At 44.2% G+C, this 19,323-nt stretch overlaps 1 protein-coding gene across 1 annotated transcript in view; it reads right to left on the bottom strand.

Moving 5' to 3' along the window:
* LOC109292855 (ficolin-2-like) overlaps positions 1-7,625 on the bottom strand; it is a 20,697-nt gene extending 13,072 nt beyond the window's left edge. Inside the window, exons 1-8 of the mRNA XM_019510464.1 lie at positions 7,309-7,625; positions 6,061-6,174; positions 5,728-5,781; positions 5,114-5,149; positions 4,594-4,629; positions 2,809-2,841; positions 2,384-2,511; positions 797-926 (exon numbers count right to left, since the gene is read on the bottom strand). Coding sequence (XP_019366009.1) covers positions 797-926; positions 2,384-2,511; positions 2,809-2,841; positions 4,594-4,629; positions 5,114-5,149; positions 5,728-5,781; positions 6,061-6,174; positions 7,309-7,390 — 613 coding nt within the window. The 5' untranslated portion in view covers positions 7,391-7,625. The remainder of the gene's footprint in view (positions 1-796; positions 927-2,383; positions 2,512-2,808; positions 2,842-4,593; positions 4,630-5,113; positions 5,150-5,727; positions 5,782-6,060; positions 6,175-7,308) is intronic.
* Between the last annotated feature and the right edge of the window lie 11,698 nt (positions 7,626-19,323).

The following is a 19,323-nucleotide window of genomic DNA, read 5'->3' as shown; positions in this document are numbered from 1 at the left end:
CAGTAACCATGTATAAAATGTGCAGTAAGATAATCACCTAGCCAGGGTCATTTGACCCCAGTACTCTTTCCTGCCATGGCAGGGGGTTGGACTTGATGATCTGCTCAGGTCCCTTCCGACCCTAGAAACTATGAAACTATGAAACCACTGCACAGTAGCGTCTCATGTAGATGTGTCCTGTGTGTACTTCTGAGAAGCAGATCATATGCAGTTTGCTTCACCACTCTAGCCTGTCAGTCTAGGCTTTGACTGAAGCCAATACGGCTATCGTGTGAATTGCTCCAATTCATTTTTATGAAAGGTGTGTTTCTGAGCAACATCCTTGTTCTCAGTTGTCCACCTTCACTGTGCTGTGGCCTGCAGCAATGATTCTCCACTGGCTGGCTGTAGCCCCCCCAAGAAGTCATGGAGTTGCTACAGTTGGGTCCCAAATGTGGCAGTGGAGTTGTGGTACCTGGATCTGTGTGGGAGCTGAGCGGTAGATTGGCAATGGGCCTGCCAAAGGGAGTGAGATAGATGTGGCTATGAGATCAGAAAGGCCTATACTACATACTGGGAGTTGATAAGTCATTTCATAGAATTAATAGTCTACTTAAGCAAACATGGGATGGTAGCTACTAGCTGAGATCAGTCTCTTTCTACAGACAACACAGCAAAGTTTAAAACACATCCGCACCTCCTGTCTCATTTTCTTCTTGTGGAGCCTATTTAAAATTCTGTTCTGCACTCTCTTCACATGAGGATGCAGGTAGAATTTGGTGGGAAAACAAAATGCTGTTTTTGGATATTCGTTTACCTGAAGTCGTCAGGATGTTAATATTGTCATTCCCCAACCAGAATTCAGTCAGTCTGCTGCCAAAACCTTTCTTATATTCTTTCCAATTACGATAAAAGTTTACTGAACCGTCCATCCGTCTCTGGAAGACCTGCAAGGAAAGGAAGGGGAATAACATTAGTTATTATTTTGAAAAAAACAAGGGTAATATCAGTCTTGTACAGCATCAACAATCAAATTGCTGTTAAACTTATCCAGATCTTCTCTTCCTCATGAACATATGAGTTCAGACTTGTATAGATTTTCTTCTTTATTTTTACTTTTGGTTGAAGACCTGAAGAGGTGGAAGAGACCAAAAGATAATGGTATTACTATAGTCTGGCCTCCAGTATTCATTGGCCACAGAACATCACCCAAGTATTGCACAGAAGCTACCAGTAGAAGCTTAATGCAGTACACAGACCCAATGTGAATTTCCCTATACTGGAAGGCTAGGGTACATCTTGTATGTAGGAAAAGGATGTGTGACATGAGGCAGCAGCTGTAGAGGAAAAGAATAAGGAGACTTCCTAAGCCCTTTTCCATCTGGGCAAGTGAGCTTTTGTGATCATATGAGACACTCGTCCCCTGAGTCCCACAACAGCCCAGCTGGTCCCCTATCCTGTTACTGTATTCGTAGGTCACAGCGAGACTGGGGAATACCCTGGTCATATCCAATTTACTCTCACTTTCAGCACCCACTCTGTGCCACTGTGACACACGAGACTGGGTAAGATGGACATATGATCTGACCCAGTAAATGGCAGTTCTTATGTTCTTATAATATGTTAATAAAGTACAATAGTATTTAGAGTTTGTCAGAAAACCTCCTGAATTCTGAAGAGTTTAAAAGGGCACTTCTGTAGAAATGAAAAAGCTTCATAAAGTCATGTGGACTTCACTGACATTTCCTTTTGAAACAAAAGAAGGAAAAGTTTTTGAGAATGCTGGAATATCCCATTTTGAAATGTCCAAAACTTTTCTTTTCAACAAGGATATTCCTTGCAAATTGTATTTTGTGCTGTATTAGGACATACTAAAAAGCAACAACAACACTGGATTAGAACACTTCGATCAACCTAAAACCTTTTGAAAATGTTGGTATTTTGAATTGTGATTCACAGCAGTCAAATGTGAATGCTCTAAATCCTTTGCAAAACATTATTTCCATCCACTGAACAACTCTGAGGGCCTACAAGACCTCACCTGTCCTAGACAATGAGTAACCCATTCCTCCCTCAGCTTATTGACCTCTTCTTCCCCAAAATGCTAAAGAAAAAGAATCAAACTTGTTACTTTCAGATCCCCAGCCTCACTTCTATCTGAAACGCTTACCAAATTGCACAGGAGGGGAATAGCACTTTAAGAGACTCAGTAGCATTTTTTGGATGTTCAGATTCTAGTGAACTCGCATCGTCACCAGAGTTATTACAAATACCTGACGATGCTGTATTGTCCCTTCTAGGCACATCCCGGTGCAACAAAGCTTTGGAGCAAGCCCACACCCAGTGAAATACATGACTTTTGATAGTATCATGACTGGACAGTCTTTGCATTGTTTTCACTCACAATCCAGCCACCTCCATCTGTGTCCATGTCACAAAACACGACCATGGGCTTACAGTCCTTAGGATAGATGGTATACCAGCCACTCAGCAATACCCCTCTAATTAACAGTTGCTTGCAATTCTTTGCTCCTGAAGAAGAGGGAAATTCAGTTTAATTAATACATTCTGAAGAAGGGCCACTGAAAGAAAAGTGATTCTGAAAATTTTTAAGAAGCAAGATGTTTAAAAAGCTTTTTTCTTGCAGTTTAAATCCCAGGGCACTTGACATCCTTTTCACCTTGTCTTCCTCAGTCTCAAAATGCATGCTGTATTAAAACTGCATGCATTTGTTCTCTCTACACTGTGAGATAAATTCCATGTCCCCTGAATGGGAGGAGGTGACAACTTCTGCAACCACTTGTGATGTCTCATTATTATAACACTCACCTTTACACCATATCTGGTTCAAATCTTCCTGTCCTGTATAGGAAAAAAAATGCAACTCAGGATGATTCAAGCCAGCCAAGAGAATACTGTTTTCCCCTCAGCTGCTCAAGGCATGTGGCAGGTATGTATCATAAATTACAGAGCAGTAAAAAATATATGATTATGTGAACAGGATACAAGCTTAAGATGGACCAAGACCCTGAGTTTTGCTTTGCTCTAAGCTGTGTGTATTTCACCTCCTACTGCCTAGGAAATGATCTGCTCAGCAGCACGGAAACGGAACGGGATCTCAGAGTCCTAGTGGACTCCAAGATGAACATGAGTCGTCCATGTGACAAAGTCAACAGCAAAGCTAACTGCACTTTATCATGCATCAGCAGATGCATGACAAACAGAACCAAGGAGGTGATACTTCCCCTCTATCGGGCGCTGGTCGGACCGCAGTTGGAGTACTGCATCCAGTTTTGGGCGCCACACTTCAAGAGGGATGTGGATAACTTGGAGAGGGTCCAGAATAGGGTCACTCATATAGTTTAGGGCTTGCAGGCCAAGCCCTACGAGGAGAGACTAAGGCACCTGGGCCTCTTCAGCCCCTGCAAGAGAAGGTTGAGAGGCGACCTTGTGGCTGCCTATAAATTCATCATGGGGGCGCAGAAGGGAATTGTTGAGGCTCTGCTCACCAAGGCGTCCCTGGGGGTTACAAGAAATAATGGCCATAAGCTAGCAGAGAGCAGATATAGACTGGACATTAGGAAGAACTTCTTCACAGTTAGAGTGGCCAAAATCTGGAATGGGCTCCCAAGGGAGGTGGTGCTCTCCCCTACCCTGGGGGTCTTCAAGAAGAGGTTGGATGGGCATCTGGCTGGGGTCATCTGAACCCAGCACTCTTTCCTGCCTATGCAGGGAGTCGGACTCGATGATCTATTGAGGTCCCTTCCAACCCTAACATCTATGAATCTATGAATGGCCTGTAACCCATAGAGAAAGCTGAGAATGCTGGAAAAGAGCTTCCTGAACACTGTTGATTGTGGCTATACATTGCATGTATAATGCTCATGCATCACAGCTCCCAAAGCTGCCTACTTTTGAGTGCATGGTCTAAATCACTGTCAGAAAGCCCCCATCAGAGTTCTTAACTTCTTCCCCAGCTAAACTCATCTCTTCACTATGAGCAATGAGCAATAAAACAGCTATTCACGTTAAGAATTCATCCAGTTGGCTTTATCAAAAACTAGTTTAGCTGGTAGGTATTCCAGGCACCTTAGGGTGTGAAATCCATACTTCTTTTTCAATATTTCTGTAGACTTCAACATATTATTAGGCAGTAAATGCAAAGAACACTAGGCCATACAACTTTTGCCCTCACATACCACTTCAGCCCTATAGGGACATTATGCAGAGCACATGTCTACCAAACCTTCCAGCCCCTGATAAAGGCAGCTGTGCTGCTGTCTGCTGGTAGGCTTATGTTGTTGGTTTCTCCCTTCCCCACTTTGTCCTAGTCATGTAGATGACCGTGGGGACAAATTCCATAATAATGACAGATATTTCCAGACCAATGGATTTAACAGACTTTCAGGGGGATCAGGTCTGGATTGTAATCCAGATCCAAATGTGGTGATTCCTGCCCATCTCTTAAGTATCAGCTATAAGGGGTCAGCTAGTGGGACATGATGGAGTTCAACACTACGTGCAGGTAAATATCAGGCAAAAGTTATCTGTGTGCTGCAGGGAGTCCAGATTTTAAAATGAAACAAAGTCCAGGAAGAGAGCAGACATTCTTACTTATGTCTGAAGCTGATCCAGGGCTTCCTTTGTCTCCTAAAGAAAAAACAAGTGAGACAGCCTTTCAAAGGTAGGTAATCTCACCCTGATCTGAGTTCACTTCCCTCTGCCCTGCCCCCACCCCCTCCAACACTTCATCTTGGCATAAAACCCCAGTTTAGCTCCTTTACCCTGTTGCATTCTGAGTGTTGGACAAATTCCTTCAGATGCTGTCAAAACTCCAGCTAATCCCAAATCTCAAAATACAAATCCTAACTGGGTGTCAGCCAAGCAGAAATGCTTTACTGGCACTGTCTGGAATTCCACATATCATGCAGCAGATGTCCGAGAGAGCTTGAGCCCCAGGTAGCTGGCTGAGTTGATGCAAGATCTTCAATGGACACTGCCTACACAGATGGTGCCGAGCTCTTTTGAAAAGCTCCTTCTGTGCCTAGCTGAACAACCTCCATCCCCAAGAAGAGCACGGCAACAGCAGGGATGTCATTCTCCCAATACAAATAATGATTTAAGTTCTCCTTACCTTGTGGACCATGCTCACCAGGGTCACCCTTTTCTCCTGATGGAACAAATGGACAGTGTGAGCAGGGACCTAGCAATCTGAATGGGAGCTCAGAACGGAGCTCATAAGGCTGGGGAAGTTGAATTTTGACAAGGCAGCTTTGGAAAAATATTTGTGAAAAATGACCTTAATTTGATTAGCTGCTCTTTATGGGTCCCCACGCTTTCTTGCTCAGGAAAATTTAAATCACCGCTGATATTCATAACACTGCTGACCAGTCTTGTAGACATTGATATCAGATGCTCTTTGATCATCTCTCCCTTTAAAGGTTCTGGTTAGCTTGTCAGACAAGAGAAACTGCCACGTGACCCCTCCCCATGAAGTGCCAGAGCTTTTGGCAAGCATTTTATGGTGTACCCATATGCCACCAGATCTCTGGGAAATACTTAGGAATAACAGACACTGTCTCAGCTATCAGTAGTGGATTTTCAGTAAGGCAAAAACCAGGAAGAGGTCCGGATACAGGGAGCCTTCGACAGAACTGGAATCAAGACATTTGGCAAACCCCAATCCTTGAAAATGTTTGAAAAAGCCTTTTCTCTTCAATCTCGTATCTAGTCTCTGTTTGCTTTTACCTTTGTCCCCAGGTGGTCCCATCTCCCCAGGAGGCCCAGGGGGTCCAATGTCTCCTATAGATGCAGAAAACAAACCTCAACATCCTGTCCATTCAGTAGACATTACAACATACCTGCAATCTCACATGCTCTGAACTTAGAAGTAGTGGAACCTAGCCAATTGACACCAGCCAACAGTATGGCCCGTGCTCTCTGCAGACTTTGTAAATAGTACCCACACACATCGTCCTAAAACTGGATTTTAACCAGGATAACTGTGGCTATTCAATAAGTACTTGCTGCTTGCATAATAAGATTCTGAGGCAGATTTCCATCAGGTGCCTGGCAACATACCTGTCTCTCCTTTATCTCCAGGTTCACCTTTGGGACCCATGATACCATAAGCTCCAGGGAGACCATGGATAATATCAAGCTTCTCAGTTCCATTGACTCCTGTTATTTTTACTTCTGGAGACATGAAATGACATGTATTAGAGCCACCGGATCTGGCACATTCGGCAAATGTTAATTTCCAGAGGGAAGTAGGATCTGCATGCAACATCAGACAGAGCTCTTTTTTTTTTTGGCTAGAAAGGCAAATGTAATCCAATGGCATGTGTGCCCTGGACTTGGCAGCAAGGCGCAGATAAGAGGAGAAGGACTGAGCCTCCTGACCCTGTGTGCCAGTCTTATGGGACTTATATGGGGAAGGCCTGCACAGGACACTTTTTTGGGCCGTGGGAGAAAGCAGAATCGGGGTGGAAAGATTCTCTCCTGCATTCCTCCTTCTGGTTGTGGCCTTTGTGTCCTGTGCTTTGTTGTCTCGATCCCTGCTGCTGTCTGAGTCCACACATCTGCTGCTTGGAAGACTAAAGTTTGAAGAGCTTTCAGAGTTATGATTTGAATTTAATTTAATGCAATTTATGAATTGAATTTAAGGGATTTAAAATGTCACTTACATTTGCCTAATGTAAATTACTCTTCCGGACTGTGCAGTAGTACTTAAATATATTAATGGAATTTTAAACCTAGTAGTTAACCATAATGTGGAGTCTTTCCTGCTTGTGTCCATCCAGAGAAACACAAGGGGGACAGGAAATAAGCATTTCTTTGATGAACTTATGTGGATGATGAAGGTGCAAGGTCCTGTTTCCATGTGCCCAGGAGCACTCTGGCAACATATGTCTTCTTTTCTCATGGTTCTTCACCTACTTCAGCCAGCACATTGTTTAAAACCCCAATGCCTCTGTGACTGCTATGGGGGGGGGCTACAGAGGACAATCTCTAGGCTTTTTCTCAGCAGATGTTCCATTGACTTGTTGGCCTTCTCCCCTTCTCCTATTTCAGTTCTCATGCTTCTTTGAATTGCTTCTCTTTTCCACCTCCCATGCCGCAATGCAATCAATCCCCACATCTGATTCTCTTTTCAGGTCACAGCAATACACTTTTAGGGCCCCTTTCTTCATGAGAATAAAGTGAACTTTGACATGCATTTGATCTCTGTGTCCCCCAAGTCTAACCCTCAACGCAGAGGCTACAGTGTGGCCTTGAGAAAAAGCTAGTAATTACCATACTGTTAAAGGGAATGATTTTGTTTCTCACCTGGGCAGGTCTTCTCTTCCTGACATTTTGCTACTGCAAAGCAAAGCAAAGCAAGGAATATTTGCTGTGTGCCCTTTCCCATGGATGTTGCTGGTCCCTGCTATGGCAGCTGCTCTTGTCTTCTCAACACTCTCTTCTTTGTGCTGGGGCTTCAGAGCTGAGAGCTTTTTCCAGGTAATAGAAATTACAATATTAGGCTCCACCTCTGAACTCTGCCTTCCCTCTGTATTCCACACTTCTCCACTGAAATCATTCTGCAGAGTATCTCCACTGGAGCATGGAGAACCTTGCAAAAGCTTGAAACCGTTTTCAGAACAATAAATCCTCCTTGTTCTGGTTCCTCTTAGGTCAGAAGAGGACTTCAGTCTGAATGTAGAGATGTTAATGTAGGTTTGTCAGGAGCTTCATTCCAAAATTGTGAAGTCAAAAGTCCATGGCTGGGAAACAAACTACATAGAAATTCAAGTTTCATAAAGCAAATGCTGGGAAAGTGGCCACTGCAATCACATCTTTTCTCATTTAGAAACAACAGAAATGGCCTATTCAGTGGTTTGGTCATCTGTGTTATTTCAATGATACACAGGCACTCCATCCTATTCAGGGTCTGTCCCAGGAAAGCCCTCAGCCTTGACAAGAAGAAGGGTATGGGTTCGGGTTAGCCTCAGCTGAAAAGACATAATATTCCTCTGAGACTCCAATAACTGGGTGGGATGTTTCAAAGGGAATGAGGTACACATACACTTTTGAAATGTCCACCAGGCATTGAAATGTCTTTAAAAATCTGGTCTTAAATCACAAGCTCTTCTTTAATATGCGCCTTGGTTTTTATATCACTTAGGCCATGTCTATACTGCTTCTGGAGCAAGCTCAGCTTGCCATGCCTTGCCCAAGCATGCAAACTTGGGTGCAGAGTGGATGGCTTGGGTGCAAACTAGACTGTGGTCAGGCTCGCCAGATACAGCAAATCATGAGGCACATGCCCAAGGCTACTGAGGTGCATGACTGATGTATCTATACTGCCTCCCTTGCTTGGGTATTCAAGAATCAGGTGCCGCTGTGTGGGGCTCATCTCTTGATGGCAGTGCTGCGCTCACTCCAGAGGCTGTGGAGGCTTTGCCTTAGATGCCTTCAAAACTCCTCCCAATACCACAGGAGGGTTTAAACATTTTAGAGACAGCTGGTGTGGGTCTCAGGCCCCTTAAGTAGAGTCTAGGGAAGTCATGGGAGAGTGTTAAAGCTTAGCTATAAATTGTATTTTGGAGGTATGTATGTGGAGGGGAGGTGGGGTGGGGGATAAACATGTTGGTTTTTACAATATAGCTTTTTATTAAGATTGTATTAATGGGCAGTCTGTGGCATTCTCACCTAGGAATCAAAACGGGATTTTCCTTATTGTTAGTACAGACTGTGGAGAAGGTTGTGTTCTTTTTATGAATATTACATGTGCTTCTATGTACTAGATCGGTATTATGATGTTTTCTGCCTGAGTTCAAAGAGTTACCTCCCACAGGTGCTCTCAGCACTTGGCCAGAAGTCAGGCAACAGCTTTAGATAAACCTTTCACTGGTACATAACTTATAAAGCAGATGCCAGTGGCTGAAGTTTAGCCTCTAACCAAGTTAAGCCCAATACTCAACCTAAGATTCGCAAGGCAGGTGCTAACAAATCCAAACTGTGGTTTTATACCCACTTAACAACTGATCATAGTGCGGTTGACAAAGTTTGGCGGTAGCCATAGGTCTAAGTCAGCCTGCAACATTGACAAGACCAACCATGTCTCACAGGGACATTCAGGAAAGATGTGGACATCGGTGAAAATCCCTGACCTATTCCTCTTATCTTTTGTGTTTTTCATCTCGGCTTCCTCTAGACTGGAGCACTTGTCCAAAGTGCAAGAGTGGTCCTCGCTCAGGCAAGCCACTCTGCCCTCCCTCGCACTAACTGCCGTGATCTGCACTCTGCCGTCTGCTCAGGCTGGCTCCAGACTTGAGGCAGTTAGACATTTCCTGATGCAATATGATTTTTGTCCAGTTTGTTGAAAGTGAAAGGTTTCTCTGAAACATATTTGAACTGTCATCAAGCCACAAGTAGGTTCTATTGGAATCCTGCCGGGTTTTGTAGCAGCTCCCCAAGTGGGCTGGTTGGAGCCCAGCTTTCTAAGGTCACAGCTTGGAAGCAAGTCTGGAAATTTTACCTCCAGGGGGAGGTAAAATCTGCCCCTAAATTACTTAAAGATTGGACTTGGATCTTCAGTAACAGAGATGCTTTGGAAAAGCCTGTCCTCAATGGTGATGTGATCATAAACTCATGTAACCAGGCTCTTCTTTTATTTCAGGGGCAGTTAGTAATGGTCTTAAAGCAAATGGGGCCAAGTCTGTAGAAGACACTGGGCGCAGAGTCAGAGCTGAAGTAGGAAATTTCATGTAGATGTGTTTGAAATGCCTGTTGGTTATCTTTAACTACGTTTCATCCTAGTTATTGCAGTGGGCAGTCTGTGCTGTTTTCACACAGGGAATCAAATGTTTCTTGACAGCTAGTGCAGAGACTTACTGTGAACATGTGGGCCAGGTCTTTCTTCTTTTTATGAATATTTGGGTGCCGCTGCGTAGTGGATTGTCATCATGCTGTTTGCTCCCTGGTTTCCAAGAGCTGCCTCCGGAAAGCACTCTCCTCCATTTGGCAGAAAGGCCAACCATGGCTGCCAGTTACTAGCATGTGCAGGAGTTCAGGCCTTTTGAAATTATGCCTTCTACTGAACTGAGCCCAACATCCTCATGCCAGTAGACAGTGGAGGGGTTCAGGCAGGAATCAGCAATAGATTTGAATCACTGTCCCAAATCAATTCAGGTGAATCTGATTCAGAGATTCAGCTGCTGCCAGGAAAGAGACCCTGGAGTCATCGTAGATAGCTCACTAAAAATGTTAGCTCAATGTGCAATAGCAACTAAAAAAGCCAGTGAAACATTAGGTATCATTGGGAAGGAAATTAAAAATGAAATGGAGAATAACATCATGCCATTATACAAATCCATTGTGCACCCATGTCTTGAATACTCTGTGCAGTTTTGGTCACTGCATCTTAAAAAGAGGAAGTACTTTCTTACGCAACACATAGCTGATGTGGAATTCATTGTCACCAGAGGTGATGGAACAGATAGCATAGCCAGGTTCAAGAAGGGACTAGAGAAATTAATTAACAATTGTTTTGTTCAGTGGCCATTAACAGCTCTGTTAGAGATGTTTCTTTTGGTCTCTCTAAACAAATAATGGTGACTGCCAGGGAGAGTATGGAATAGGGAATAGATTACTCTAGATCTATCCAGTTCAAAGTTCTCCCTATGGCTTCCCCCTGTGCCACTGTCAGAAACAGGACTCTGAGTTAGATGAAATAATGGGTCTGACCCAATACAGCACTTCTTATGCACTCACGCACTTAGCTCTGGAATGCTCTCTGTCTCTGCTGCAAGAGCGGTCTTCTTTCAGGCATGCCATACTGTCCTTCCTCACATTAACTGCTATAGCCTGCACTCTGCCATCTTCCCAAGCTGGCTCCAGAATTGAGGCAGTTAGACATTTCCTGGTGTAACATCATTTTATCTATTTTGTAGAAAGGGAAAGTTTTCTTTGAAAGTTTTCATTATTCCACAGCAGGTTCCATTAGTACCCTGCTTAATTTTGTACTAGCTCCCCAGGTGGGCTGGTTTGGAGCCCAGGTTTCCTGAGTGACAGACTGGAAATGGACTGTCAGGGGGAGGTAAAATGTAGAAAGGATCCTGACTGGATTTTGAAACTGCTGTGGCCTATTGATCACAGTGACTTTTGGGCTCCAATGCACTTTTGAAAATCCTACCAGACCCCTGTCTGCACCTTTACACATTCAAACACTTTGAAGAAAACTTACCCTAAATTTCTTGACGATTGGAATTGGGCCCTCAGTCACAAAGATGCTTTGGAAGTTCCCCTCCGCAATGTTGATGTTTTCATAAATTCATGTAATGACCCTTTTTTCCCAAGGCACAGTTAGCGATGGTCCAAAACTACTGTGGCTGAGTCTGTAGAAAAGAATGGGAGCAGAGGCAAAGCTGAAATAGGAAACTTCATGTAGATATGTTTGAACCGCATGTTGATTATTTTTAATAATAGTTTTTCATCATAATTGTTTCAATGGGCAGTCTATGCTGTTTTCAAGCAGGGATCAAAGTCAAATGTTCCGTGTCTGTTAGCACAGAGACTTACTGTGGAGATGTAGGTCAGGCCTTTCTTTTTTATGAATATTTTGTTCACCTCTGTGTAGTAGATTATCATTCTGCTGTCTGCTCTCTGGGTTCCAAGAGCTATCTTCTGAAGACACTCTCCTCCACATGGCAGGACAGTAGACCATAGCTTCAAGTAAGCCAGTCATTAGCACATGAAGGATTTTAGTTCTTTCAAATTATGCTTTTGACCAAACCGATCCGAATTTCCCCAAACAAGGCCATCTCATGGACAGCCTTCTGTTGCTTAACCAGCCTCTTGAGCATCAGGTATGTGGAGTTCTGCTAAGTCTCTACACCCTGCAGGATTTTGTGCTGCGGGATGCTCAGCTCTGCCCGCAGCATCTTGCCCCCCTTGATGCTCTGGTGGAAGTAGCCTGCTACCTTCCTGCATTTGGAAATGAGCTTGCTGGTGGTGCTGGCACCATCACCAGCAGTCCTGTCCCCCTCCATGGCATCCCTGACAACGAGGTGGAACTTGTGTGCCACACAGCAGATGCTAATAAAGTTGGCATCATGGAGTACCTTGACCATATTGGCCCCATTGTCGGTGACCATGAACCCGCGGGTGAGCTCACCATGCCCAATGAGCTACCCCTGCATGAACCAAGTGGCTCATGGCCCCCTTGATCTCGGTTGCTGTGTGGGACTCATTGTTCACCTCATCTTGAAGGAGAGCCCACCACTGGCTTGACTGGTTGCACCAGTGCCCTGTGAGGGAGAGGTAGGCATGATCTCCACCCTGGCTGCTCCAGAGGTTGGAGGTGAAGTGTAAGGCTGCCTGCGGACCTGCCTTGTGTAGCTCCTCCCTCAAGTACTCCCTGCAAGCCTCAGACAGGGAAGGCATCACCATCTTGCTGAAGGTGGTGTGTGCAGGCAAACAGTGTGATGGGGCCACAAGCATCATGAGCCACCTGGACCCTGGCTGCTCAACAAAGGAGAAGGGATGGCCATCCACAGCAAGCATCTCCCTCATGCTCTGGGTGACCTCTCTCGCCTTGGAAATGTGCTCCCCTTTGGGACCACCTTTTCCCCACTATCCCAGGGTGGCCTGCCTCTGCTTCCCCCTCCTTCCTGTATTTCCCGTTGCCCCTCCTTCCATTAATACAATCTTAATAAAATGTTATATTGTAAAAACCAACATGTTTTGGACCATGCTCACCAGTGTCACCTTTTTCTCCTGATGGAAGAATTGGATAGTGTGAGCAGAGACGTAGCAATCTGAAACAATCCAAACCAAGATAAAGAGCTGACAAAAACCACTCTGGACAGTGGTCCAGCAATCATGATTCCAAAGAAACAGAGTATTTGCTGATGGGCACTGCTAATTGATGGGAGGGGGTCTTGTGCCAATTGCATACATCTCACTATGCCGAGAATCCTTTCTTGAATTGTTAGAAAGTGACCATTACATGCTGTCAGCAACTAGCCCTGGGTGTTCAAAAACCAAACAGAAGGCTAGATGGAGGAAGGTCTTGATAGAGTTCACTGAGAATCTGACAGACCAAAGTCTTGGAAATGATTCTAGAAATAGATGAAGTAAAAAAGAAATCCTTGAAGGCCAACAAATTTTCGTAGTCTCTCTGATTTTATCTTTCTCCCTTTTTGGTCCAATCACCCCAGGAGGCCCAGGGGGTCCTCTTTCTCCTATAAGTACAGAGACACATGTGAGCATCCTATACATGCAGAAGTAAGAACACGCTCCAATTCCAAGTCTACCGTCTCTGAATTGCAAAGCAGATTCCCGTTTCACCACCACCCCAATCTTATCAATCCCCACTTCTGAGCCTAACTGTAGGGAACCCAGTAAATTTCCAGGTATCACTAAAGCTGATACACAGAATGGACAGTAAGATCGAAACTGGTGGCCAATGGCAGCATGAATTACGTGAGTTTAAATCGGTTAATTTGGATTTCTCTTTTTAAGCAATCTCTGTTGAACCATGTCAATCATTAGGAAAAATTACTGGATTAGTGCAGTTTGAAGGTCCCACATTAGATAAGAAGTGTACCGAGAACAACTCCAGTTAAATTTTTCTGCCCTCAGAGACAATTGGAATTTGCATCCAACAACAGGCAGGACATCCAGCTTGTCGGATTTCACAACTTGGAGGCAGGCCCAAAAATGAAGAGCGACTTGTGGTCAGGGCCCTTAGGAGTTCTCCAATCCTGCATGTAGAGCTGAGAGTTGGGAAACCACCACTTAAACCAGAGCTTGATACTTGGGTTTCCAGCACAACCTGGGTATACAGCAGCTTCAAGAGTTGAGTAGTCCATAGGAACCAGCTGGCCCACATCTCTAGAAACCCTGATATCCTGCCCTTAGCAGTCTGCATGGTGTGGCCATCCTGGGTCCAGGAAATTTAAGCAAAACTGACATTCTTCATATACATTTCACTACTGTTGACCATTGAAGACTTGTGGTAAAACCTTAGATGTTGAGAGGACCAAATTTCATTTAATCCACGTAGCATTATTTACACCACAAAGAGTTTAAGAGCTTCTAAATTGTGGGAAGTCTTGAAATGGTGAAATTTCAAGCCAACCAAAAGTTCTTACCCTAGGGATGCTCCATAATGGAGGAGGAGAAATCACAGAATAAATCCCTGTATCAACTTCTCACTTGCACTCTTAAGTAACTCAGTGTATTATTTTTTTAATCCCTTGGAGTGGCAACTGGAGAATAGGGCTAATTCCCTATCAGGCCTACACACGGGTACTGTCTTTGACTGTAGCAACCTATCAGTGCATACATGGTGAGGTCCTTGCACTTCTGGGAGGAGGGTTGCATATTTACCTCTGCAGGTACTGCCTCTTCCAGGATCTCAGAGCCTTAGGCCTAATTTTTGAAAGAGTGACTAATATTGGTTCCTGTCTGAACCCCTCCACTGCCTACTGCCACGAGGATGCTGGGCTCAGTTTGGTCAAAGGCACATCAAACAACCTGAACTCCTGCACATACTAGTTGCTGGCAGCCATTGTCCACCTTTCTACCAAATGGAGGAGACTGCTTTCAGGAGGTAGCTCTTGGCACCCAGGGAACAAACACCATGGTGACAACCCACTACACAGAGGTACACAAAATATTCATAAATGAAGAAAGGCCTGACCCACATGTTCACAGCAAATCTTTGTATTATTAGTCAAGAAACATTTACTTAAATCCCTGTTTGAAAACAGCACAGACTGCCCATTGAAATAACTATGATGAAAAGCTGTAGTTCAAAGTATGTGAGGTCAAACACACCTACAAGAGGTTTCCCACCTAAGCTTTGAGTCGGTTCTCACTCTCTTCCACAGACTCAGTCGCGTTAGCCTTGAGACTGTCACTAGCTGCCCCTTGAAAAAAAATAGAGTCTGGTTACATGAGTTTATGAACATATTAACATTATAGATGGCAGTTTCCAAAGCATCTTTGTGACTGAGGACCCTAGTCCAATCTTCAAGTACCGGTAATTTAGGGCCAGGTTTTTTAAAGGTCTGTGGGTCTCTGAAGATGCAGACAAGGATCTGGGAGGATTTTCAAGTATGCATTGGAGCCCAGCAGCAATTGTGATCAATGGGCTAAGGCAATATCAATATCTATTCTGGATTCTTTCTGCATTTTACCTCTCCATGGTAGTATCCATTTCCAGGTCTACCCCCAAACTGGAAAGGCCTGGAAAGCTGGATTGCCCACCAGCCCACCTGGGGAGCTGATACAAAACCAGGCACGGTTCCAATAGAAACTGCTGGTGGCATGGCAAAATTTCAAATGCCTTTCAGTGAAACTTTCATTGTCGACAAACTGGACAACATCATGTTGAATCAGAAAGTTCTTAGCTGTTTGAGGGGACAGTAATCAGAAAATGTCTAACTGCCTCTATTTTGCAGTAGCTTGAGCAGGTGGCACAGTGTGAGCTACAGCAGAGTGAGAGAGGATTGTGTGGCATGCCTGAAAGAAGACTGCTCTTGCAGCAGACAGAAAAGCACAGATCTTTTGGAAAAGCACTCCAGTCTAGAGAGAACCAGGGAGAGAACCAAGAGGCAAGAGGAATGGGATGGATCAGGCCAGGACTTTCATGTATATCCATATCTTTCCTGTGTATCCCTGTCAGGCGTGGTTGGTCTTCTCAAGATTGAGGGCTGACTTAGACAGATGGCTAAAGCTGTTGCCTGCCTTCCTGCCACGTGCTGGAAGCACCTGTGGGAGGTAACTCTTTGAACTTGGACAGCAAACAGCATAATGCCAATCTAGTACACAGAAGTACATGTAATATTCATAAAAGGAACACAGCCTTCACTCCCCTTCCTTACAGAGACAGGTTGTACTAACAATAAGGAAAAACCTGCTCTGATTGCTGGTTATATTAATGGCCAGTTTGTGATATTCTCAATCTTAATAAAAAGTTATAGTATGAAATCAGTATGTCTAGAATCATAGTGAATTAGGGCAGGAAGGCACCTCCAGAGGTCATCTAGTCTAGTGTTTCCCAACCTTTTCCAGCCCAAGGCACACTTACATTAATAAACATTTTATGCAGCACACCTGTTAAGGCATTTCTCCATCTCCATATTTATGAGCTCATTGTAGGTCACTGCAGTGGCACAATGCTGTGGCACACCTGTTAAAGACATTTTTTAAAGACTTTTTTTAAAAGACATTTCTATGCCTGGTTGCCACTTAAAAGTGTGTAAGCACCTCACGCCTTTCGAAACAAACCATCAAGTTACTGGAGTCTCAGAGGGGAAAATTATGTCTCTGCAACTGAGGCTAACCCTAACCCATACCTTCTTCTTGTCAAGGCTGAGGGTTTGAATACAATAGGCTTAGAATAGGATAGAATAAAATGTGCCACTGTGTTATTTAAGTAACATAGATGACCATACCACCAAGTGGACCATTTCTGTTGTTCCTAAATGAGAAGAGATGCGATTGCGGTGGCCACTTACCCAACATCTGCTTTGCGAAACCTGAATTTCTGTGTAGTTTGTTCTTCAGCCAAGGGCATCAGAATGCACAATTTTGGAATGAAGCTCCTGACAAAATTATATCTTTGCATCTCTACATTTAAAATTATCCCCTTGTTACACATTATACTTTGAGCTGCCCAAATGTGAATCCTTTTTTGCTAGCTCAAATTTGAAGCAGTCACACATTAAGGCTAAAAGTTTTCTCTGGCTGTCCCCCACACGCACAGCTGTGACTTGCCACTAGAGGGTTGGTGAGCCAGGACAGGCATCTATCCCTGGGCGTGTGGGAGCAAGAAGCTGGGAAGCAAAGCATTAATGGGATGTCTTGCTGACTAACACAAGGTTCAGGTTCACCAGAAACCCATAGTGAGCATAATGACCAGGTAGCTACCCTGTAAGATGGGCTAGTGACTAAAAATGAAGGTGAATGCTTGAGTACTTTAATATTTGTATTAAGAAGAAATTGCTTCCATGAAAACTCCTCAATTTCTCTCCTGTGTTTTCCAACAAGAGCCAGGACTTTGTAGAGTGAAGAAAAAAAGAAATCCAGTAATCTGGGAACGAGAATCTCAGGAGACAGCTTTTGAAATAACTAGTTCCTTAAAAAGTCCACAGAATCCATGTTTAGAAAAAGTAATCAGTCCTAAAAATGTATTTATAGCATAAAATTACTGTCTCCTCAAGGAGCTAGGAACAACAAGGAGCTGCTAAAGAGAGGGAAAGTCCTGAGTGGCTGGTACACCATCTATGATGAGGACTACAAACCCTGAGCTGTTTTCTGTGACATGCATACGAATGGTGGTATCTGGATTATAAATCAAACAGCCCATGAAATGCCTAATCTTGATGTCCTCAAAGCTTGGGGGGCGGGGGCGGATTTCACCAGGTGTGGGTTTGGTCCAAGGTTTTTCTTGAACAGGGATATTCCTAGAAAGGATACAATGCATTATTAGGTATTTCTAATAGCCCCTCAGGATATTAACTACATACCAATCCCCCTTAAACTCTTACTGAACTACTATAAGGCAGAGAAGATTTTGACAAGTTTAACAATTATTTCTGACGCTTCAAAATTATATCATTATTCTTTGAGATTTGTTTCTGTCTAGAAGGAAGGAAATAGTATCATTTCTTTTACTTTTCCCCCACGTTTTCCAGAGATGGACAGATAGTTCAGTGGATTTTTTCAAAACTGGAATACATACTGTGTGGATACTTTTAAGAGTATTAGATATAAATTATTACATTTGCCCCAGGTTTGCAGGAGGGAACAGCAGAACTGTAGGCAAGGCACTGTACTCTGAATAAACAAGCTTTATTGCTCTATAAGCTTAACTCCTTGGTCTTTTCAGAACAACAAACATACAAAAGTGGTTTTGGGATCCAAGGGAAAGAATTCTGGTTTGGAAATGACAATATTAATTTATTGGTATTTACTAGTAAATGCATTTCACATGTCGCGTTCTGTTTTCCTCACCAGCTTCTTGCTTCTTGGGTTCTGAACTAGCTGTTACGAGTCAGGAAAGAGACCTTGGAGTCCCTGTAAAAATGTAAGTGCAAGGTGCAGCAGCAACCAAAAAAAGCCAATAAAATCTTGGGCATCATTAAGATGGGAATTGAAAACAAAATGGAGAACATCATGCCATTATACAAATTAATGGTGCACCCACATCTTGAATACTCTGTGCAGTTTTGGTTTCTGTATCTCAAAAAGGATTAGAAAAGGTACAGAGAAGGGCAACCAAAATGGTCGGGAGAATGGAGTAATTGCCACACCAGAAGAGACTAAAAAGGCTAAGACCGGAGTTTGAGAAGGAACGTGTTGAGCGAGAACATGATAAAGTTCAATTAAATCATGGTCTTGTCACACAGGGCCTGAAGTACAGTTGTTATAATAAAGCTGAATGTACTGTGTTGATCCTACCTTAGCCGTTGATGCAGAGCAGCAGCTCCAGTTTCCATGTTCCAGAGTACTCACAAGCAAACGTCCAGAGTGCTAAGGGAACCAGACTTCTCCATGGAACTGAAGGAGTAATGGTGAGCACCTAAGGCGCTGACAGACACATAGGGCCCTGCTCTAACTCCTGGCGCTTTATATAATTTGCCATGAGTTGCAGCATCCCCTTGACCAAACAGACGTTTGCTAGGCCTGTGCGAAGCGGCTAGTATTCTTCTTGGATTTGGCTGATTTGGGGGACAGTGATTCGATTCGGTGATTTGAATCACTGTCCTGAATCGATTCGGCCAAATCTGATTCAGAGAATCAGCTGAATCTCCGAATCGCGCAGACCCCATCCCCCGCCCGCTCTCAATGGCTGCCCTGCCCGCCCCAGCTCTCAGCCCTTTAAAACAAAACCAAACAAAAAAAGCTGTGACTCACCAGTTGCTGCCCAGCGCGGGGTGATCCCCACTGTTCCCCCACTGCTTCATGCTGCATAGGGGGCTCTGCATGAGCCCCCAGAAGACCCAAGGCTGCTGTAGCGGCTCGTGAGTTCGGGGTTTTTTGTTTTGTTTTTTTTCTTAAAGGGATGGAGCTGGGGCTGGCAGGGCAGCCATGGGGGGGGGCTGGGGCAGCGGGCGGGTGTTGGGGGGTCATGGCAGAGCCCCCCATGCAGCACGGGGCAGTGAAGATCGCCACCCCCCCACTCCGCCTGGCAGCACCTGGTGAGTGCAGGCTTCTTTTTAAAAAGAGCAAAACTAGTAAAAGTGAGACTGTTACAGCCCCACTAACTTCAACATACCAGTATAGAAATGTGTTCATGCCAATGTTTCATAGTTTCATAGTAGCTAGGGTCAGGAGGGACCTGAA

This window comes from Gavialis gangeticus, unplaced genomic scaffold, assembly GCF_001723915.1.
Source record: "Gavialis gangeticus isolate Ggan-Ray unplaced genomic scaffold, GavGan_comp1, whole genome shotgun sequence".
NCBI lineage: Eukaryota > Metazoa > Chordata > Crocodylia > Gavialidae > Gavialis > Gavialis gangeticus.
Note: the sequence above shows the minus strand (reverse complement) of the source record. Positions and strands in the feature narration are given on the sequence as shown.